A 23,525-nucleotide genomic window follows, 5' to 3' on the forward strand; every position below is an offset into this window, starting at 1 on the left:
AACTGGTCGCTGCAGCAACAATCAACCACTGTGGTTTTGCTTGACCAGCAATGCTGTATAGAGTTTAACCAGGCAAGGGGTGGCCTTGTGCTCAGCCTTGCCTCATGGTTCCTTAGCGACGTTTCCTGACTATGCCCCTCCCTCTGCATCCGTGTTACCACGTTGTTATTAAGGTCATTAAGCTCTGACGCCTAGACCATTGCAGAAATCTCCTCGTGGATATCCCAGCTCCCATGTCTTTTCAACAATTCGCCATACATCCCGCAGTAAAGGTCATCTGAGATTGCAGATTTGAAGGAGATCTTAGAGGGAAACTATTCCAGGATTTCCCAAACTATGTTCCTTTGAAGAGCTGTTATACATACCCAGATACACATAATTCTGTGGTTAACTACTCTGGGAAATTCTCTATCGCTCTCTTGCAGATTTACAACTCACAATGTATATTCAAGGCTCTGTGAAATCTTGCTATAGGGAAACCCTCTTACTATTGTTTAACTGAGAGTTCCCCACACTAATTTGACTATAAAACCTTGTTGTTGTTACCACAGAATACCTGTTAACATATCTTAGAAGCAGTGTTCTGAAGAACAGAGTTGAGAAATGCTGATCAGCCAATTTCTAGATGAGGGAACTTAAGAGAAGTTAAGTGAACTGTGCAAGGTTACAGGACTATTTAGTGGCACAGCAGTGTCAAAACACCAAGTTTCCCAAATTCCTGATGTTCCAGTGTTTTTTGCATTGCATACACCACCGCCAATAAGCCTGGTCTTAAGACAGACAAACCCCAGGTGCCTGGGTGGCTCAGTCAGTTAAATGTCCTACTCTTGATCTTGGCTTCAGGCCACGATCTCATGGTTTGTGAGTTCGAGCCCCACATCAGGCTACACACTGACAGAGTGGAGCCTGCTTGGGATTCTTTCTCTCTCCCTCTCTCTCTCTGCCCCTCCCCTGCTCATGTTCTCTCCCTCTCTCTCAAAATAAATAAATAAAACTTGAAAAAAAAAAGACTGCTGAACCAACAGAAAAGGCTTTCCAAAATAATTTGATTATAAGATATTTCTACACAAGTTTTTTTTATAATATATATGTGGAGTAAATAACAGTGTTGAAACAAACACCCATCACCCAGCCTGAAAAGAATATTATCAGAGTCAATGAAGCCACTATAGGCCTGTACCCTGTGGTTATCATTCACCTGCTTTCCTTTTTTTTTTTTTTTTTTAATTTTTTAAAATTTTATTTGAGAGAGAGAGAGAGCAGGAGCAGGGAAGAGGGGCACAGGGAGAGAGAGAAAATGCTAAGCAGGTTCCATGCTCAGCATGAGCCCCATGAGGGGTTCAGTCTCACAACCCTGCAATCATGGCCTCAGCCAAAACCAAGAGTCAGTTGCTCAACCACCTGAACCACCCTGGTGCTCCATCACCTGCTTTTCTTTATAATTTTACCACACATATAGGTACCCCTAAAATACATCATTCTATTGTGCATATCTTGAACATTTAATTAATGGTATTCCTGTAGGTTCCTTCTGCAACTTATAAAGGATTTGCTAATTAATTTGTAAGATTCATCCATTCCTCATTATATAGAATTCCATTGTGTGGATATATCATCATTTATGTATTCATTCTCCTGCCAACTGATATTTGAGTTGTCTTCTTCCCTTTTTATTTTGGTTTATAATAAGCAATGTTGTGTGAAATTGTCTCACATGTACACACATATCTGATTGTGGCATTAGTGTTTCTCTAGGTTTATAACCTCAGAGACAAATCACTGGGTATTAAGATATACACATCTTCAGTTTTACTGAATAATATGAAATAGCTGTTCAATTTACAACTTACATTCATACCAGAGGAGTATGAGGGTTTCTGTTTTTCCACATCCTTGGCAACATTATCTCACCAGACATTAAAAAAAAAAAAAAAAAAAAAAAAAAAAAAAAGCTGGGGCACCTGGGTGGCTCAGTTGGTTAAGCAACCAACTCTTGGTTTCGGCTCAGGTCATGATCTCTTGGTTCATGAGATTGAGCCCCACATTGGGCTCCATGCTGACAGTGTGGAACCTGCTTGTGATTCTCTCTCTCTCTCTCTCTCTCTCTCCCTTTCTCTCTGCCCCTCCTCTGCCTCTGCTCTCTCTCTGTCTCAAAATAAATAAAAACTTTAAAAAAACTTTTTTTAAGTTATATTATGGAAAGTTTCAAACGTGCAAAAATTGTCTTATGACCCATCCTTCAGCTTCCACACTTACCAAGTCATGGCCAATTTCCATGGGCCATCTTGGAGTATTTTAAAGCTAAAATCACTTCATATTTTAAAACTGCAGAATATATCCTTAAAAAAAACAGACTCTACCTTTTAATTTTTTTTTTTCAACGTATATTTATTTTTGGGATAGAGAGAGACAGAGCATGAATGGGGGAGGGGCAGAGAGAGAGGGAGACACAGAATCGGAAACAGGCTCCAGGCTCTGAGCCATCAGCCCAGAGCCTGACGCGGGGCTCGAACTCACGGACCGCGAGATCGTGACCTGGCTGAAGTCGGACGCTTAACCGACTGCCACCCAGGCACCCCCAGACTCTACCTTTTAAAACTTGCAGTAAAACTTACATAGTCAGGTCCACAAATCTTAAGAGGACGGTTTAGTGTATGGTGAAATTTTACACATGCCTCCAGCTGTGAAACCACCACCCTGATCCAGATATAGAGTATTTACAGTCCCCCGCCCCAAAAAGTTTCCTTTGTATGACCTTATAAAAACATAAGAACAATAGCACTATCACACCCAACTTTAACAATAACTCTTTATCATGAAATAGCTGTCGATGTTTACGTTTCTTCAATTGTAACATGCTTTTGTTTTTGTTTTTATTTTGTTTGTTTTATTGCCCACTCAAATCAGGGTCCAAATAGAATGTTTACGTTTCTTCAATTGTAACATGCTTTTGTTTTTGTTTTTATTTTGTTTGTTTTATTGCCCACTCAAATCAGGGTCCAAATAGAATGTTTACGTTTCTTCAATTGTAACATGCTTTTGTTTTTGTTTTTATTTTGTTTGTTTTATTGCCCACTCAAATCAGGGTCCAAATAGAAGCCATCCTTTTTCCTTCCTTGCAGTTTGTTTGATGGACAAACCAGCTTCCCACAGTCTGGGTTTAGTTGAATGCATTTTCCTGGTGCCATTTCACATGTTCCTCTGTTCCCTATTTCCAGTAATGTATTTGTTAAATCCAGAGGCTTGAATTAGATTCAGGATCTAGCTTCTGACAAGAGCATTTTGTAAGTCGTGGTGCGTTCTTCCATGAGAAGGCACACAATGTTTGGTTGTGTCTGTTTTGTGTGGAAAGGCAGCAGTCACTGTTCATTAATTCATTAGGGTTGTAAAATTGTGAGATGCTATTGTTCCTTTTTCATATATTAGCTAGAACACTTTTCTAAAGGGAGCTTTTCCCTCATCATTTATTCAGTTACCATGAAATGCAGGTTATATGGGAAATTGTTACATTTAAAATTTTCTATCAACATAAAATATAAAATGATGTTGTGGTTTGAATTTTCTATTTCCCTGATTACTAATAACATTTTCGTATGTCTCATTCTCTTCCTTACCTGTTCTCATCTTTTGTACATTTCCCCCACTGAATTGTGTGTCTTTTTCTTATTGATTTTTAAGAGTTGTTCACATACTTTGGATACTGATTCTTTGTTGGTTGCAAATATCTCTTCCCAGTTTGTGGCATTTAATTTTGGCTTCTGAGAATGTCCTTTGTTACCAGCTTGAATATGCATTTTTTAAAATGTTCATTTGGCCATGTAAAGGGCACAGATATACACCACTAGCAACATGTGCTGTAATTGTAATGTGAGGTTTGCTGGGGAACTTACAGGCAAAGAATCTGCAGAGTGCATGATTCTCCACTATCACAAGTGTAGGTGTGCTTAGACAAGGCACAATTTTTTTTTTAATTTTTAAAATTTATTTTATTTATTTATTGGGGGGGGGGGGCAGAGAAATAGAGGGAGAGAGAGAATCCCAAGCAGGCTCTGCGCTGTCAGCCCAGAGCCCGACATGGGGCTCCATCTCACAAACCATGGGATCGTGACCTGAGCCAAAATCAAGAGTCAGACACTCAACGGAGTGAGCCACCTAGGTGCCCTAAGGCATAATTAATTTATAGGGAAATTAGAATATGATAATAGGAGCTTCAAGGAAATTAGCTCTTTCTAAAGGAGGAAGCTCTGGACCTCAGCCATTGGCAAGGCTCTCTTCTGCTGAACTAACATAGACCTGCTGAGGCAGCTACTTGCTAAGCTACAGAAATGGGAGAGGAAACTAGGCTCCAGTGCCATCTGGATTTGTCTCTCCTTATATCTGAGGTGTTTTGTAATGGGATGTTTTTTCAGGTTGTTGTGCCTGCCATTTTACCAGATATGGAAGTCCTCCAAAGAATGTTTTTGAGGTCAACAGAATGCTCGCATTTAGACTGTGCATAGAATAATATAAGCCACACTACATGTTGCTGCCAGATTAAACTTCCTGAAAATTTCATGTTGCTCATGTTAGCTTCTGGATCAAAAGCTTTCAGTAGTACCCCAATTCCTACATACTAATGGCCATGTGTTTTAGCTGGACATTCAAGGCCTTCTGCAATTGTGCCCCAGTCAGTTCTCCAACCTTGCCTTTATGCAAATTTCCACCCTACTAAATTGGACTCGTTATTGTCCTTTAAGGGCACCAAGGAATTCTACTGCCTTCTCTCTTCCCTCCAATTAGCCAAGTCATAAGTGTCCTCTAAGATACAAAACAAATTCTCCCTTCTCTGGCAAGTATCCCCTGACCACTCTTGTCTTTTGTGAACAATTTGATTATTGAGTAGGAATGATGACTTTTGACAGTGCTCACCAAATACCCATGTGCTCTCCACATTTCCCAGCCCCCTTTGCAGTGCGGTGGGGCTACGAGACTAGTTCAGGCCAGAGGACTATGAAGAAGTGACACGTGTCAATGGGCCCACAGCAATTAGGAATTCATGCATTTTCCTCTACCCTTGATTCCACTTCTGTGGCAACCATGTGTCCTAGATGGGGTTGATGCAGTACGGGAGGGGACCATCCTACCCACACAGAACTTTATGTGAAGGAGAAATAAATCATAGAACTTTGAGGGTTGATCTGTAACATTGACCAGCCTATCCTTTTTAATGCAGACCTCATTTGATTTGGACAATATAAAAGTATCCTGCTTCTTGACTCTAACATTATTTTTCTTGTGGTTACTCATTATTTTTGCCTGCCAAGCACCACCACTTCTTACTCTGAACAATATCCCCTATTGCAGAGGGATGATCCCTGTGGCAGTGGCTGGTTCTTGTAGCTTCTCATTGACCCACCCAGGGCACCTGATGCAAGCTAAGCCATGATCTCCTCCTCATTATTTTTGACTTGGAACCAAAAGAGTCAGCTCAGACTTTTCTAGTGACTAGATATAAAGTTTTATATACTGGAGCTCTAGGATATAAAACTGGGGGCTGCCAGCAGCCATGTTCTGATATGTGGAGAAAGCAAATCTGCAAGAGGACTGAGTTGACACAGGGAAGCAGAGACATTTAAGACCCTGCTTCCAGTTGTTCCTGAGACCTCCATGTTTCTTAATGCTTCCTTACCTTCATGTATCAAAACTTTCTTGGATTCCAAGAGGCAATAAATCCCGTCTAAGTCAGGTACCTTAGACTGTCACCAGTGTCTATCATCTGCAACCTAGTGAGTCCAACTGACATCTATCTACTCTTTCCCCTGTAGAAGTATCACCAAACTAATATAATAGGAGTTTGGAGAAATGGTTGCCTCTGAGTTTGCCTCCACCTGGTAATGTTCCTTAAGGGTACAGGATGCTCTGATCCATAGCCAAGTATAATCTTGTCAGATGCCTTCTACCTTTCTGTCAAAAAGAGCTACATGTAGTATGGCTGCACAGAACCATGGAGAATGGGCTGGAAAATGAAAGGAGTAGGAACCCCGAAGGTACAAACTTAGCCATGCAGGAGGAAACTGAACCACAGGCTGGTTATATGGTGTTAATGGACTTAATGAGACTATCTTTAGACACCAAGGGTTATAGAGTTCTCAAGTCATGCTTCAGCAGGAAAGAGAGTGTTTTCTTTAAAATGTGTTAACTGAAATATTGCAGCAGATGCTATGGATGCCCACCAAATATTTCCTCAATCCATCCCTGAGATCACTGACAGTATCTGAGTCTCTTTTCTTGTGTGCTTCCTCAGCTCACGTGCCAGACAAGCTGGAAGTACCAGGGAGGGAAAGCCCCCAAGAGTAATTTTAATCCAAGAGGGATGAGAGTTCTTGGATAAATACTCCAATATTCTCCCTCCTTGATCGGACAATTCTGAGGTGCATTCTGTTGTCTTAAAGAAACCTCAGTTGGGGGTGGGGGGAGGGGCTCCTGGGTGGCTCAGTCAGTTAAGCATCTGATTCTTTTTTTTTTTTTTTTTTTCAACGTTTATTTATTTTTGGGACAGAGAGAGACAGAGCATGAACGGGGGAGGGGCAGAGAGAGAGGGAGACACAGAATCGGAAACAGGCTCCAGGCTCTGAGCCATCAGCCCAGAGCCTGACGCGGGGCTCAAACTCACGGACCGCGAGATCATGACCTGGCTGAAGTCGGACGCTTAACCGACTGCGCCACCCAGGCGCCCCAGCATCTGATTCTTGATCTCAGCTCAGGTCTTGGTCTGTGTCATTTGAGTTCAAGCACCACATTGAACTCCACACTGCTCATGAAGCCTATTTAAAACAAACAAACAAACAAAAAAACCAACCAAACAAACAAAAAAAGGTATTTACCCTGTGTAAATACCACCACATTTCACATGTCTATCATTCTCCCCCTTTCCTGAAATTCCCTGCCATCCCTTTGTACTCAACCCTCTCTCACCCCCAACCCCTGATCGCCACTGATCAGTTTTATGTCTTTCTTCCAGAAGGTCATATAAATGGAATCATTCATTATATAGCTTTTTTGAGTCTAGCTCCTTTCACTTAGTAAAATGCATTTGAGGTTCATTCAAGTTGTTGAGAAGATTGGTATTTTTTTTTATTATTGCTGAGTAGTATTTAATACATGAATATATCATACTGTGTTTATCCATCCACCAATTGGAGAACATTTGGGTTGTTTCCAGTCTTTGAAGGTTATAGACAATGCTGTTAGGTTTTTGACTGAATATAAATTTTAAGAGTGGGATTGCAGAGTCATATGGTATGTTTATAAGAAGCTGTTGAATTGTTTTCCAACCAGCAATGCAGGAGTTATAGTTGCTCCACATCCACATCAGTACTTGGTGATTCTCAGTTTTTAAAATTTTAGCCATTCTGATAGGTGTATAATGTGATCTCACTGTGATTTTAATTTTCATTTCCCCATTGACTATGTTGAGCATTTTTTCATGTGCTTAATCACCGTTCATGTATCTTCTTTGTGTATCTGTTCAAATCTTTAACCCATTTTTTTAAGTTTATTTATTTTGAGAGAGAGAAAGAGAGAGTGTGAGCAGGGGAGCAGCAGAGAGAGGGAGAGAAAGAATCCCAAGCAGGCTCCATGGTCAGGGCAGAGCCCTATGGGGGGCTTGATCCCATGACTGTGAGATCATACAGATGGTGCCCACTTACAGTGGTTTGACTCAATGATTTTTTGACTCTGTGAGGGTGTAAAAGTTATATGTATTCAGTAGAAGCTATATTTTGCATTTTGCCTCTTGATCTTTTCCCAGGCTAGCAGTATGTGGTATGCTCCTCTCCTGTGATGCTAGGTAGTGGCAGTGGACTGTGGCTCCTAGTCAGGCACACATGAGAGTTAACCATCTGGAACTTTTTTTGAGGGTCATCCCACTCAACCTTTTCAAATCACAGATATACCTTTTAATCAGAAGTCTATATTTTAACATAAAGATGGAAGAAGCTCACCATGCCCTTAGCTGAGTTATTTTCCAGAGAAGCAATCTCTATTTTCTTTTTTAAAACATTTTTTAAACATTTATTTATTTTCGAGAGACAGAGAGTGGGCGAGCATGAGTGGGGGGGTGGGGCAGAGTGAGGGAGGGAGACACAGAACCCCAAGCAGGCTCCAGGCTCTGAGCTGTCAGCACAGAGCCTGACGTGGGGCTCGAACTCCTGGATGGCAACATCATGACTTGAGCTGAAGTCGGACGCTTAACTGACTGAGTCACCCAGGCGCCCTGCAGCAGTGTCTATTTTCGCATTACACAGCATATTGTAGAAACATGGCTTTCGTCAACTTTTATTTTATGTGGTCACATGCAAGCGTATCAGTCAAGGAGCTTACAGACTGAAAACTTATGTCCTAACTTGTGGTTGTGCTTCTGTTGAAATAAATATGTGCACTCTCTCCTGTGGTCTTGACAGCAGCTCTGAGCAGGAGGCACGCCATTATCACTAGCCCAGTTTTACAAATAAGGAAACCACATCTAAGCAAAATGAAGCACCTTTCCCAAAGTTGATACTTAACAAGGGGCAGAGCTTGGGCTCAACATAGATGCCCTGTCTCGAAATTTGCTGCATTTTCTGTGACACCAGTTTCACTCAAAAGAAACACAAATCAACACTAAGCAGTAAGTCCATGATCTCAAACCACTGTTCATATTTTATCATATATAGCTAAAAAATCTCATTTATTCAATAGTAGCCAGTATGAAGAACTCATTTGTAATTCATTTCTAAACCTCTGTTATTGAAAGTATCAACAAGTGCTTAAAGTGTTTGTTAGTGATTCTGTGACAGAAGCCAAGGGATAAAGCTACTTCCGTAATCTCCACATACACACTCCTCCGTATTTCTTCACTGGCTACTGTTCAGTTCAGATTGACATTCAAGATGCAAACAAAATTTGTTGAATCAGACCAGGTTATTGGTTGTAGCTCAGAATCTCTGACAGCAAGTGTGATGGTCTCCAGTCAGCCAGAAATCAAGATCAGCCCCCATAAGTTCCAGACAGTTTCTGAGAAAATAAGGCTTTTCAAAAAAACATTTTCTAGAATGCTCAACTGAGGTGGCTTCTAACTTGAAAGACCATTCAGCGGACTTGCATCATGGCTAAAAAAAAACAGAATTGGGGCACTTGGGTGGCTCAGTTGGTTAAGTGCACAGCTCTTGATTTCGGCTCCAGTCATGGTCTCACAGTTGGTGAGATCGAGCCTCGTATCAGGCTCTGCTCTAACAGTGTGGAGTCTGCTTAGGATTCTCTGCCTCTCTCTCTGCCCTCCTCCACTTGCATGTGCTTGCCCTCTCTCTAAAATAAAAAAAAGAAAAAAAGAAAAAGAAATGATCTAGCCAAGTCTGCCTATAATGATTTCCACATGCTTTAAATAGGCATAAGCAGCTATAATAGAAGTGTCAGATGAGGCTATTATGCTATTTCGTCTTTAAAAGTCAATAAACATTCTAGCAAACTCATATGCTTGCTCTTATTTTTTTTTAAGGTGGTGAAGTAAAGAGGGGAATTAGAGACCATTATTTATTTAAAAACTATTCATTCTACAAATATTAGTCCACTGTGTACCAGTCACACAATCTAAATGAATGTATTATTTTCTTATGTTAATAATGGAAATTAAGTAAGTTTCGTTAAGATACAAGTGGCAATACCAGGCATACTGAGCATACGTGAAACCCCAAATATTAGTTGTTTTAGAACATTAAAAATTTTTTCTTTTAATGTTTATTTATTTTTGAAGGTGAGAGAGACAGAGCATGAGCGGGGGAGGAGCAGAGAGAGAGGGAGACACAGAATCCGAAGCAGGCTCCAGGCTCCGAGCTGCCAGCACAGAGCCCCATGCGGGGCTCAAACTCACAAACTGTGAGATCATGACTTGAGTGGAAGTCGGACACTTAACTGACTGAGCCACCCAGGTGCCCCTGTTTTAGCACATTTTTTAGATCAACAAATGTACTTTCTGAAGTATTCATGCCAGATACTATAGATATCATTGTGTTAGGTAATTCTGTCAGAGTTAAATCAGTGTCGTGAATGTTTAGAGATAATGTAGAGAGTGAGCTTACTATGCCTAAAACAACCAGGGGGATGAGATGGAAAAGGGGTGGTTGAGAGTAGGGGATGCAGGTGGTGGACAGTGAAGTGAAAGAAACAAGGGGACCTAGAGTAATAGAAAGCTGAATGTAAACGTAATCCCATCACTTGTTTGCTCAAAACCTTCAAATGCTGAGAACACCACTGATCGTTTCCTACCCAATAGCTGACTCTTCCTTTCCTTTCCTTCTCTGCAGATAGAAGCCATTTCCCATCTCAAAGGGATGCCACATATGCACTTTCCCAGAATTCAGCACAGCTAGCAGTTCACATGTGACTGGGTTCTGGCCAATGAGAATGGAGAATTCTGCTAGAAGCTTCTGGAAAAGACTTTCTTCCCTGTTTGCACAGACTCAGCCTACCTTTTCCAGGCCATTGAACATAAGTTTGTAAAGATCTGATCCTTGCAATTGCTGCACCGATTTGGGCACTATAAGAGGAGATATCATGGGACAATAAGAAGAGGTGCCACACAGAGAACGGCAGACAGAAAGATGAACCCACCCAGGGACCACACTTCCCATTATGTGAAATGTTAAAAAAAGTTTTCCTTGTTTAAGTCACTTTTAGTTGAGTTTTTTGTTGTTGCTACCTGCAGCTGAAAACATCCTAATGAACACACTTCATTACTGCCTTAGGATAAAGGTGAAATCACTTCCTGTAACTAATAAAGATTTCAAACTCGAATAATCTGGCCCCCTCTGCCTTTCTAGGCTCATCTCTCATTTTTGCATTCTTTATTTTTTTTTCAATTCTCTAGCCGAAGACCCTCTCTTTCCTTTTCAGGCTAGCTGGAGCCACTCCAACCATTCCTACTTTAACTGGTCCTTACTGCTCATTCATTAGAACTTGGTGAGGGGCACCTGGGTTGGCTCAGTAGGTTAAGCGTCCGACTTTGGCTCAGGTCATGATCTCAGGGTTCCTGTGTTCGAGCCCTGCATGGGGCTCTGTGCTGACAGCTCAGAGCCTGGAGCTTACTTCGGATTCTGCGTCTCCTTCTCTTTCTGCCCCTTCCCCGCTTGCACTCTCTCTCTAAATAAACATTAAAAAACAAAAGAACTTGATGAAATGTCACATCCTCCTAGAAGCTTCTACTGACCACCCAGAGTATGTATCTGCCACATTTACGAAGTCCCTAGATATCTGAACTTCCACAGTTATAGCACACATTCCATTTTACTGTAACTGCTTAACAAATCGTCTAGACCATGAAGGTTGGGTTTGTGGCTCTCTTGTTCATTACTGTATCCTAAGAATCTATATGGTACCTAGCAGTCATATCTGTGGAACATGTGAATAAGCAAAATAATTTCAAAGATCAATTAGAAAAAGGCAAACATCTCACTAGAAAAATACACAAAGACATGATAGGCAATTTCCAAATGGTTATAAACAGATGAAAAGATGGCCAGCCCCTATAACAATCGAGAAATACAAATTAAAAGAATAATATTTTTCAGGGCACCTCGCTGGCTCAGTTGGTAGAATATGCGATTCTTGACCTTGGGGTTATGAGTTCAAGCCCTATGTTGGGCGTAGAACTTACTTAAAAATACATACATACGTGGGGTGCCTGCGTGGCTCGGTTGGTTAGATGTCCTACTTCAGTTCAGGTAATGATCTTGTGGTCTGTGGGTTCAAGCCCCTCATTGGTCCCTGGTGCTCACAGCTCACAGCCTGGAGCCCACTTCGGATTCTGTGTCTCCTTCTTTCTCTGCCCCTCTCAAATAAATAAATATTCAAAAAAATTTAAAAAACACACATACATACATACCTACATAAAGGTATAAAAACAGAGTAATATTTTTCACCAACAGATTGACAAAATGAACAAAGGTTTTTCTCATGTTGGGAATGTTGCAGTGAAACGGGTACTCTGAGATACTGTAAGAGAAAGTGTAAATTGCATAAATTTTCTAACCATAAAATATCAATACTTAAACTTGCCTACCATCTAACCTAGTAATTTATTTAGAATGCATTCCAAGAAAATAATCAATGTACAAAGATGTTTGTATATGGATGTTCACATAGTATTGTTTAACATTAAAAAACTGTAAGCAACTTAAATGTACATCCATACAGAACTTGTGCACACACAGTAGAATTCTATAAAGCTTTAAAAAAGATGAGATAGGAAAAACCTAGATGTCTTGATTTGGATAAATGTTCATAATACGTGTATAACTGAAAAAAGCAAGTATCAAGTATTAGTAAATAATGATGCCACTTAAAATACATGTTAAAAATTAAATACCAAATTTAAAACAATTAAACCGATTAATCAGTTGAAACACACTGTTCAGAGAACATCTTGGACCAAGATGAACATATCCAGCCACTAGTTTTGGAACTTTTCAGTCAGCAAATGTTCACTTTCCATTCACAACAGTTAATCATACTCCAAAAAGGCACACATTATAAAGTGGGTCACTTAGAGTGAAAATTATAGCAATGTTTAGGATTACTGGGACCCTAAATTTACACACACACACACACACACACACACACACACACACACACAGAGAAAAGATCTAGTTTTGCAAATTTTCACCCAGTGATGCTTATCTTCCCTAACTAGTCCTATTTTTTGCCTCTTAAAAAATGTATATATTTATTTTACACTAAAGCTGATTTGATAAGACTCTTCTCATATGAAGAGAAATAAGCTTCTAATAAAAATGAAGAAATGCTTGTTTTTCTTTTTCCTGTTGGACAGCCTAAAAAGAGGGGAGAAGTTTAAGATGTTAACTGAACAACAAAATGTGGGAAAAAAGAAGAATCTGGGTGCCAACTACTTTCTTCGATCAAGCCTCCAGGTGAGAACCCCATTTTCACTCTCACTTGCGAGGTGCCAGCTGGTGTCAAGCCCTGGGTCTTTGGGGGATTCCTCAGTGTAAGGTTGCTTCTCAGGGCTCTCCCATCAGATTTAGGATTGGGTTTCTCCGTATTTGTCTACATGCTTTGCAGTTGCCCAAACTGTATTGCTGGTATTTTCTTTCATTCTCTTTATCCTTGTTTGTTTATGCCTTAAAATAATGATGATAACAACACATCCTTTTCATGTTTTTATCAGAGGATTTGGAACAGAGTGGATAGAAATGTGTATGTTTAGCCTGCCATCTTGAAACCATAAAATGTGACAATCCCTGTAAAGTTTGGAGCACGGTCCCCTGGTTGATGCTGTCGGCTGCTATTATTTTTATTAGTGGTCTTGTTCTCTTACATCTGACTGCTTGGCCTCTTTCTTGGTTTGTCTTTCTCCTTGTCCTGTCTAAGCTTAGATATTTCCTAAGATTCTACTCTCTGACCTCTTATTGTTGAAGCTCACCTATGATTTCAATTCAGATGGCACCCAATTATATACATTGTCTCCTATTTCTTCCGGGTTACAGACTCATTTTCCAATAATCAGTGCAATTCTGACACTAGCAAGCCTCATATGCCTGATGCTGAGCTCCTTATCCATAAAATCAGGGATCCCTGAACATCTCTCTTCCTTCCTTCCTTCCTTCCTTCCTTCCTTCCTTCCTTCCTTCCTTCCTTCCTTCCTTCCTTCCTTTTTCCATTTAGGAATTGGCATCACCAAATCCTTGAAGCCTTGAAACCTGCCTGTTAGTTCAAATGTCTTATTTTCCCTTAACCTCTACACTCAATCATTTGTCAAATTATGTACCTTCCCTTTTGGAAATGGCTTTCATTTCCATCTTTTTTTTTTTCACTGCTTGTCCGGTGGGGGGGAAAAATCTACCTTACTAGCCATTAAAGATTTCTTTCTAAAGGGCAATTCTTAATAATGACTAAATGAACTAAATCCTCAGTCTTTCCTCCTAACACTCGTAGTCTCTCCACATTCCAGACAAGTTAGAGTATTGTAGACAATTGTTAATTGTAACAATTGTTAATTTAGCATTTGACCTTTGATTGTTTATAAGTGATTCTCCAAAAGGCCAGAGGCATTGCTAATTTATTATTTTCCTGAAGCACAATTCAAGTTCCATGTGCTATAACGTTGGAAATAGGAAAAGTCACTTAATTATAAGTTGGCCTTGCCAACTGACCCACAACCACACCTCAATCTGGTTTTGTTGTTTTCTACTTATCATCATTGTAGTCAGCAATTTTTGTTAAAGTTCTGAAGGGACCATCTATATTTTCCCACTTTACTGTCTTCCAGAAGCACAAGTATATGCTAGAAATGGCCTTTGTGATTCTTGTTTTATAGACAGAACTCGTGTCAAGGGTTACTCTCCTTGCTGATCCTTGAAAATGCCCCCTGCGTTCTGGTTTCCAGAGCCTTGCCTTCATTGTTCCCTCCCCTAGTGGTTTCATTATATGTTGCTCCCTAAGTAACCGCCCCCCCAAACCTAGTGGTTTAAAGTGATAATCATTAATTTGCTCACAAATGTGTTTACAGTGGTCAGGATTCTGACACAACAGCTTGTCTCTGTTTCATGTGATGTTGGCTGGAGTGGCTCAGTGTGGACGATCTACCTCCAAGATGGCTCACTCACAAGGCTGGTGGTTGGCATGGGCTGTCACAGGGAGCTCCGATGAAGCTGTGGGTAGTGGGGTTTGGGGAGACGGCTAGGGCTTGAATTTCTTCCATGTGGGCCTCTTCAGGTGGCTGCTTGGGATTTCTCATTACATGAAAGCTGGGTTCCAAGACGGAGGAAGCAGGAGCTGCCAGACAGAATTCTGTCTGGGCTCAGAATTCCCAGAATGTTTCTCCTCCAAACTCTCTTCGTCAAAGCAGCAACAGGCCCAGCTCAGATTCAAGGGGAGGGCACAGAAGCTACAACTCTTGATGGCAAGAGTGGCAATGCATGTACAAAACGGTGACATTTTGGGGGGCCTCGTTTGAAGACTAGTTACCACCACTCACTCACCGTATGGCCACAACAATACATGTCCCTCTCAAATAAAATATACACTTATCTTTCCCTCTAAAACATGAAAATATCCATCCCATTATACATTTGTTCATAGTCTCGGACGGGGATGAACAAACCACAGAATAAGGGCCAAACCTGACCTGTGGACTATTTTTGTACAGCCCTGTGATAAGAATGGTTTTTATACTTTTAAAGGGGTATAAAAAACAAAACCAAGAATAGGAACCATCACACAAATTTGACCTGCAAAGCCTCAAATATTTACTCTCTGGTCCTGTACAGAAAAAGTTTGCCAACCGCTGGTCTAGGATATCCCCTTTTAAATGGGGTCTAAATGTAGGTGTGGCTCCTTCCTTGACTATGGCTCCTCAGACATGAATTCTCTTGATCTAAAGACCAGTGAACTAAACAAAGTATCTGTCTCTCACATACTCAACATCTAATGGTAAGATAGGGACAGAAAACCTGTAATAGACACTCTCATTCAAAAAGGGGAGAGGCAGGGAGACTGGGAGGCTCAGTTGGTTAAGCATCCCATTTGGCTCAGGTCATGATCTCACAGTTCATGAGTTGGAGCCCCACATCAGGCTCTGTGCTGACAGCTTGGAGCCTGGAGTCTGCTTTGGACTCTATGTCTCTCTCTCTCTCTCTCTGCCCTTCCCCTGCTCACTCACTCTCTCTCAAAAATAAATAAACATTAAAAAAAATTAAAACAACAACAAAAGAGGGCGGGGGGAGAGGGGCACCTGGGTGGCTCAGTCAGTTGAGCGTCCAACTTGGGCTCAGGTCATGATCTCACGGTTCAAGAGTTCGAACCTCACATTGGGCTTGCTGCTGTCAGCCTGTCAGCGAAGAGCCCACTTTGCTTCAGAGCCTCTGTCTCCCTCTCTCTGCCCCTCCCCCACTTGCACTCTCCCCCAAATAAATAAATACAAAAAGGGAAGAAAAGGAGAGGGACATGGAAAGTGACCCATAGCAATTCTGAAATTCATCTGGTCAAATGACACCAGTTCCTTTACTCGGCTCACTCCTGCTCTCTGGAAATGATTCTCAGGGGCTTTATGCTCCATCTTGAGTCATCCTCCCTTTTGAAAACAACCCATCATGGCAGATGAGTAGCGTCCTCAGCCTGCTTCCTGCCTATAAAGTTGTAGCTCCAGAGGCCTCTTTTCATTATGAACAGTCTCTTTTTCAGTGCAAGCTAGTAGAGATCCTTTAAAAGCCATAGGTTTCGTATACTTCAAGTTATAATCATGTCCCTTAGGCAAAAGCCATACTCCTATTTCTTTCCAACGGAGGCCCTTCTCTGCACTGGGCCGGTGTGAGATTGGTGTGGGCAACACCATCCAGATTTTTAGAAGCCCTGCTATCTAGTTGAAAGGATCTATTGGTACCACCTTAAATCTTTGAATTATCAATTTATCTATTGCTGCATAACAAGGTACCCAAACTTAATGGCTTAAAACAGAAATCTGTTATTATGTCACAGTTTCTGTTGATTAGAACACCAAGGCTCTGCTTAAGCTGGGGCCTTTTGCCTCAAGGTCTCTCAAAAGCTGCAACCAAGGTGTCAGCTGGGGCTGTGGTCTTGTTTCAGTCAACTCAGGGTACCATAACAAAATATCATAGTTCTGGAAGTTCACAAGTCCAAGATCACGGTGCCAGCCAGTCTAGTTCTTGGTGAAAGGCTTCTTCCCGGTTTGGGGATGGCCACCTTCTCGCTGTATCCTCACAGAGCAGACAACAGAAGCTCTGATGTCTCATAAGGGCACTAATCCCATCACGGGGGCTCCATTTTCATGACCTCATCTAAACTTAATTACCTCCCAAAGTCTCTAATACCATCACATTGGGGGTTAGAGCTTCATTATATGAATTTGGGGGGGGGGTACAAACATTCAGTCCATAACAGGTGTCATTTAAGGCTGCACTTAGGGAAGATCCACTTCCAAGCTTGTCACATGGTTGTTGGCGGCAGGATTCAGTTCCTTGTGCATTGTTGGATTGAAAGTGCCATTTCCTTACTGGTGCTTGGATGGAAGCCTCCACTGCTCCTTGTCACATGGGCCGCGCTCTAGGGCCACTGGCATCATAGTAGCTGGCTTCCATCAAAGGTAGCAAGTGAGAGAGTAAAGAGGGTGTGTAAAAAGGGAGCCATGGTCTCTCTGTAATCTGATCTTAGAAGTGATATCCATCACTTGTACCAGGCTCTGTTCATTAAAAGCAAGCTCACACTCAAGGGGAGGGGATTGCACAAGGGCTTGAAGACCAGGAGGTAGGGAACATTGGGGGCCATGGTGGAGGCTGCCTACCACAGGATCTTTGAGCTGTACCCTTGTCTTGAACTTCACCTAAGGCCATATTCCCCCCCCCCTTTTTTTTAAATGTTTATTTATTTTTGAGAGAGTGAGACAGAGTGTGAGCAGGGGAGGGACAGGGAGAGAGGGAGACCCAGAATCTGAAGCAGGCTCCAGGCTCCAAGCTGTCAGCACACAGCCCGACATGGGGCTTGTACTCAAGAACCAAGAGACCATGATCTGAGCCACCCAGGTGCCCAAAGGTCGTATTTTCATGATCGCACCCTGGATTTGACCTTTGCTCCGAGGCCATTTCTTATTTTGAGAGTTTTGTCCTCTGGAGAAACTAGGAACGACAGTTTTATTTCAAACCCAGGAAGTCCTGGCTTCTTTATGTTTCCTCTAAATTGGGATAAAAATTGAACAGTTTCTTTTTTTTTTTTTTTTTTGGCTCATCTCACTTGTACTATAAGTATCTGAAAGAAATTCTTCAACTTTTTTTTTCTAGTTTTTTAATATTTATTTTTGAGAGAGAGAGACAGAGAGCAAGTGGGGGAGGGGCAGAGAGAGGGAGACCGAATCTGAAGCAGGCTCCAGGCTCTGAGCTGTCAGCACAGAACCCGACACGGGGCCCAAACTCAACAAACCTGAGATCATGACCTGGGCCAAAGTCGGACAGTTAACCAACTGAGACACCCAGGTGCCCCCCAAAATTCTTCAACCTTTACAACATCTATCCAAATATCTCCTTAACCAGATCCACTTGTTCATTAGGTATCTTTTCTATCTTACATGTACCAGCAATCTTGTTCAGCTAATTGTTTTTCCAATGGATAAATCGGGTCCCCCTCTCTCTAGCCTGTTATGACAATACTCACTGCCCCATAGTAATGCTCTTCACTAGTAGATTCCTCAAAGTTCTTCCAGCTTCCATCCTCCACCTGGTCCCAAAGCCACTGCCACGTGCTCTAAGTTTCTACACACCAGGACGTTACCTCTAGATATGCACTTATGTCTCAGTTATCTATCGCTGCATAACAAGCCACCTTCAAACTCAGTGTTTTAAAACAACGGCATTTACTTTTTGGCTAACAGTTTTGCAATTTGGGCATGACTCCGGAGACAGCTCATGTCTCTTCCGTGTGGCATCAGCTGGGGCAGCTCAGCCAGGGCTGGAGTATCCACTTCTAAGAGAACTCACTCAAAAGGCTGGCAATTGGTACCAGCTGTCCGCTGAGAGAGTTCAGCTGGAGCTGTGAGTCCGGGACCTACTTCTCTTCCACGCGAGCCTCTCCACGTGGCTGCAAGGGCGGCCACAAAAGATCGGAGGGAAGTGATTGAATCTCACAACTATTTAGGAGGTAAAAATCAAGAGGATGTTGCCCAACAATGTGAATATATATACTCCACACTACTGAACTGTGCGCTGAAGAATGGCAAATACGGTTGTGTGTTTTTTAAAGCTACAATTATAACCTAATAAATAAAATCGGGGAAGATGAGGATGGCCTGGAGGTGTTGGGGGGGGGGTAGGGCGAGAGATGTCAAGGATGACAAAACTCTAAAACATAGCCTCTGGCCTCGAGAACTTTTTGGGTCTAGCAGAGGAGGCAGAAGTGTTAACAGATAATCACAATTCACGTGGTAGATACTGTAGCTTTCTGCTGCACACAGGCACAAAACCCATGCCATGCAAACTACCTCAAAATAGATCTTCAATGTCTGCAATTCCCAGAGACATTTAAGATGTAATTATAGGTTTGGATTTCTTAAAGCAAGCCTCAAAATGAACACTGCCAGAGAAACAGAGATAAGTAATAAAACTACAGGTGCGTACAATATTTCCCTTTCAATCTAGTCTGTAACCTTGCAGGCTAGAAGCAAAGCGGTAAAGTAGTGGGCAGGAGAGAAAGCAGATGTTTCGTGGTCATTAGCCCTACTTTCCTAGGATACAAAATCCCTTTGTTGTCTCATGGGTAGCTTGTAGGGCGACTGGAAACTAGTGCTGCTGAGATCTCAGTTTTGAAACTTTCTTTCTTTGAGGTAGTAAACAGGTCAGAAAGATCACTTATATCCTGAATGATCCCTTTCCCCTAAGTTTTATAAACAGCCAAAGTCTATTTACAGATTTTCATTGGGTTTTGTTGGTACTGTATGACCCTACTGTTTTTCCAGGTAAGTCTACGCCATTCTTCACGGGAAGGACAGAAAACAGGAGTCCTTCTTTTCATGGCATATAACCCCCATCCCCATATACTTCTCTGAAAACACCTCGAATGTCATGCTTACCATTGGGATATGTTCTAGGCCTCCCTTTTGTATTGTTAATTGCCTGATGTGTTAGGTGGACCGGCTGAGTGGTGGGATTTTTTATTTTTGAGATCTCATCAGTTGTCTCCACAAATGTTCTCTACCTAGGGTCTCCCCCTGCAAAATAACGACTAAAGATCACTACCATGACTCTGCTAGTGCCCTCGTGGGGGCTCTCCATGCTGAGACGCCTCCACTAATTCAGACCCTTCTGCAGGGTCTTGGAAGGATCTGATGATGTCATTCACGCCTGAGAATCAAGATCTGGTAAGATTTAATGTGTTCATTCATTCAAAAATAATTACTGAATGCCTACTATGCATGAGGCACTATCTAGATGTTGGGAACACAACAATGAACAAATCAAGATTCTCTCATTGTCCGTATTTTCATTTTTTATCCCAGAGGTTTTTAACTGTTAACAATGGACAAAGTGCTGGCTTGGCTTAAAGACAAAGGAATCAGGTTCTACATTTGGAATTAAGCCACATTTCTCTGGGTGGGGGTAGGGGAGGTTCTCCCAGCATCCTGGAATCCTACAACATCTTCCACCTACTCATAAGTGGAGTCTGACTGGAACCATCAATGACTAGATCAATTGTCATTTTTCTTGGGCCTTTGCCAGGCTCCAGAAAGACAATATCTTTCTGTGGAGTGTATTCAGTAACAGGCACTGGCCAAGGAGGGCAAAGTGCCGGCAGTATCGGAGGCACAGGGGGCAAGACCACCACTCAGCCATTGATCAGGAAGACATTGCCCCCTCGTGGTTCCTTATGTAACTGAGGGAGGGATTGGGAATGGACTGGGCTGTCCAAGTTTCCAGATTAATTGTGGCCCTTGCCTCTTCCGAACTCCCATTGCAATTTCGAGATTCTTGGTTTATTTTCATCCAACATACACATTTTCTCCCATAGAGAGACATGACATCAGGACAGCAATTAAATCTATCAAAATCTTCCGACTCCCCCTACCCTCCCAACCCAAGGAAAATCCAATAGGTAAATCGAATTATTACCACTCTCTCTCTCTCTTTTTTTTTTTTTTTTTTTTGTCACCATGCTCTGAACACAAGTCTTTTCTTTGCTTTCTACAATTTCAACCAGAATCCCTGGAGTTGTTTTGGGTATCTTGTCTCTAGGACACCAGTTTAAACTCCCTAAAAGCAGGAGTCTTATCTTCACCCCCAGCCCCACCCCACTCCTAGCAGCACTTAAACCAGTATAGGGTGAAGAATGTTGGGGGGGGGGGGTGAGGGGCAGAGAGAGATAAACAGTGAAGCAAGCCAATAATTAGAAATTGTGATTGGTGCTGTGCTGGAAAGGAACAGCATGCTGTGTGAGAGAATTCCTGGGCATGGGAAGTGAGGGAGAACCTACTGATATAAGCAGTTTAAAATTTGTGTTTATGATACAGGAATGGAGAAGCTCTCTATGACCCCGGAAAAGTGGAAATTTCCTTAATAATGTTAGGTTCCATGTACTGCCGACTTAAACTGGGCAGGAATGGATGCTGGGTGCTGTACTGTACCAACCTGTAATGTCCTCTGATTGCAACCCCCTGGGAGGTAACTGGAACTATTCCCATTTCACAGGTGAGGAAACAGAAACCCACAGTCCTTCCGAGGTTGGTGCATAAACAGGCGTGCTGTGCTGACCTCCCAGAATGCTGAGCCCTCTTCCTTCTTCAAGCTGCTTTGACCCTCTCTGAAGATCATCTGTGTTGGCCTCCAGTTCGGCGGGCTTGAGGAACATTCACTTAGCCAACAAATATTTACTGATTGCTTCCTATATACCAGGTAGCGTACTTAAATGGCCGTGGGATTATAAAGATAAACAGGGCACGGTGTAGTCTAGCAGGGAGGCTCTCCAGAAGAGTAAGGGAGGCAGCCAGGTAAACAAATAATTCCAGAACGGCCTGATAAAGGCGGTGAGAGGAGCCTGAGCAGGGGCCCGTAAAGCCTCGCGGAGAGCGACGGCCGGTGCGGGGAGGCTGGAAGGTTTGGGAGGACCCGGCGTTGGCGGGGGGTTTGAAGCTGTGTCCTGAAAACGCTGGCCCGGAGCGGGGGGCCCCAGGACGTCGCTCGTTCCCTCGCATCCTGTCATCTCAAGCTGCCAACTAGGAAGGCAGGAAATGGGTGTAAGCCGGTACTGAAAAGGAGGGGCAGGCTTAGGGATAGGGGTGCGAATCCCCGCGGGAAGCAAGCCCACGGCAGTAGCCCATCACACTTCCCGGGCGTCGCGCTGGCCCGGCCTGGCTCCCCGAAGCCCCTCTCCAAGCTGGCGCGCACCGCCACGCGAGTTCGCCAACTCCGGCCCGGCCCGGCCACCGGGGCCCACGGGGGCGCGAGGGAGCTGGAGGACCCGGCCTCCTTCCCTCCCCCGCCTCGGCCCTCGCCCTACGACCTACCGCGGAGCTGGGGGCTGGGGTCGGCCGCTTCCGCCTGCCGCCCGCAGCCCCTCCCCGGCGCGCGCCATCCGGCCGCGGGGCAGCCGCCCCCGGCGCAGCCCCTCCTCCCGCTGGGGGCTTCTCAGTCCCGCGTCCCGTCCCTCTGGGCTAAACCCGGCGGCCCTCGTCTAGGGAGGGAGGAGGGGGGAGGAGGGGGAGGAGGGGGAGGAGAGAGGGGAGGGAGGAAAGAGAGAGAAAGGGAGCTGCTTGGATCCCGTACTTCCCAGAGCCTGCCTGGAGCGCGCACTCAGCGGCTCTCCGGGTCCCAGCGTCCCAGCCGTGGCCCGCGCCCCGCACCGCCTCCTCCTCCTTCGGTCTGGGCACCCCTCGCCCCCTCCCTCCGGCCCCCGCTAGGCTCGGGCAGCGGCCGCCCCCAGCCCCTACTCGGCCACCTCCCCGACTCTCTGGGCTCCCTCCTGGGACGCGCGCCCTCGCCCCATCCTTTCTTCCTTCCTTCCTTCCCTTGCGCCCGCCCTCCCTCTCCAGGTCTCCCTCCCGGGTCCCGATTGTCTCCGTCCCCTTCCCAGTCGGCCCGCGCCTCGCCCTGCCCCGTCTCTCCCTCGCACTTCCTGGGTCGCCCGCCGCCGCAGTCTCGCCTCGCCGCGGGAGTCCGAGCCGCCGGTGCCCCGGCTCCAGCCCCCGCAGCCCGCGGCGCCCGTCCGAGGGAGCCCCGGCGCCCGGGGAAGGGAAAAGTGGGCGAGCGCGCCCTCGCCCAGCCCCGCGCCCCAGCCCTGCCCGGCGAGGAAGGACCGGGAAGATGAACAACGGCGGCAAAGCCGAGAAGGAGAACACCCCGAACGAGGCCAACCTTCAGGAGGAAGAGGTACTGAGGGGGCTCGGTGCGGCGGGGGGTACGACCTGGGGCGCCAGACGCGCGGGCTTTCTCCAGAGTGCGGCCGGCCGGCCCCGGGGCGCCGCAGCCGAGGGTTTGGGAATTGCCCTTGTCCCGAGGCATAGCCCCAAATTGTGGCCCCGAGAGGGGCTCTCTTCGGAGAGCGAGTTTTTGTGGGTTCCAAAAATTGCGTAACTTTAAGGACTTTTCGGAGACTTTAGTAAGTATAATGCTCAGCTTTGTTTGCGTAGGATTTTAAAAGCGGAATCGAGAGCTGGCTCCTGGGTAACCTCCGTTTACTGGGACCCGGAGGGTCAGTTCTTAATTCTGCGACCCGGGCTGGAAGTTCTGGGGTGTGTTTGTGTGGTGTAAGGAAGGAACTCGGGGCGAGTTCTCGTCAAGAGACACCTTCTGTTCCCTACCTTCTCCGCCCCCCCCTCCCTTCAGTGTTAAAAGTTCTCGGTGAAATATCTTTCCAGCCGAGGCATTTCGAATTAATAGATAACTCATCAGCTGCATTCTTCTCTGGTGAGTCAAAGACCCCGAATCTGGATGATTAGGTTTTGTAAATTTAGGGGCGATGCGGCTGCGGGGAGCAGAATGAAAGAGTTTAAAACTTTACAA

The 23,525-nt window shown here is 44.1% G+C and overlaps 1 protein-coding gene and 1 long non-coding RNA gene across 10 annotated transcripts in view; one reads left to right on the forward strand and one right to left on the reverse strand.

The window, feature by feature from the left end:
- Positions 1-18,368: 18,368 nt before the first annotated feature.
- Positions 18,369-22,556, reverse strand: LOC147581527 (uncharacterized). Of its 2 annotated transcripts, none has more exons than XR_015250002.1 (2): positions 22,031-22,556; positions 18,369-21,732 (listed from the first exon to the last, which is right to left on the reverse strand). It is a non-coding gene; the product is annotated as an uncharacterized LOC147581527 (long non-coding RNA). The 2 variants fall into 2 exon arrangements; XR_015250001.1 differs by having other exon boundaries at positions 18,369-21,771.
- Positions 21,633-23,525, forward strand: part of RBPMS (RNA binding protein, mRNA processing factor) — a 178,382-nt gene continuing 176,489 nt past the window's right edge. For 3 of the 8 annotated variants that reach the window (XR_003224457.2, XR_015249998.1, XM_086703358.1), the window contains exon 1: positions 22,583-22,892. Coding sequence is in view for 3 of the 8 variants with exons in the window: in XM_086703358.1 (XP_086559484.1) it covers positions 22,827-22,892 (66 nt within the window). In the remaining 5 variants the exon portion in view is untranslated. Of the gene's footprint in view, positions 21,769-22,555; positions 22,893-23,525 lie in introns of those variants that run through there. The other 5 variants (XR_015250000.1, XR_015249999.1, XM_086703357.1 and 2 more) reach the window with 4 other exon arrangements.

The sequence above is a fragment of the Puma concolor genome, chromosome B1, assembly GCF_028749965.1.
Source record: "Puma concolor isolate L17-30 chromosome B1, mPumCon1.1.hap2, whole genome shotgun sequence".
NCBI lineage: Eukaryota > Metazoa > Chordata > Mammalia > Carnivora > Felidae > Puma > Puma concolor.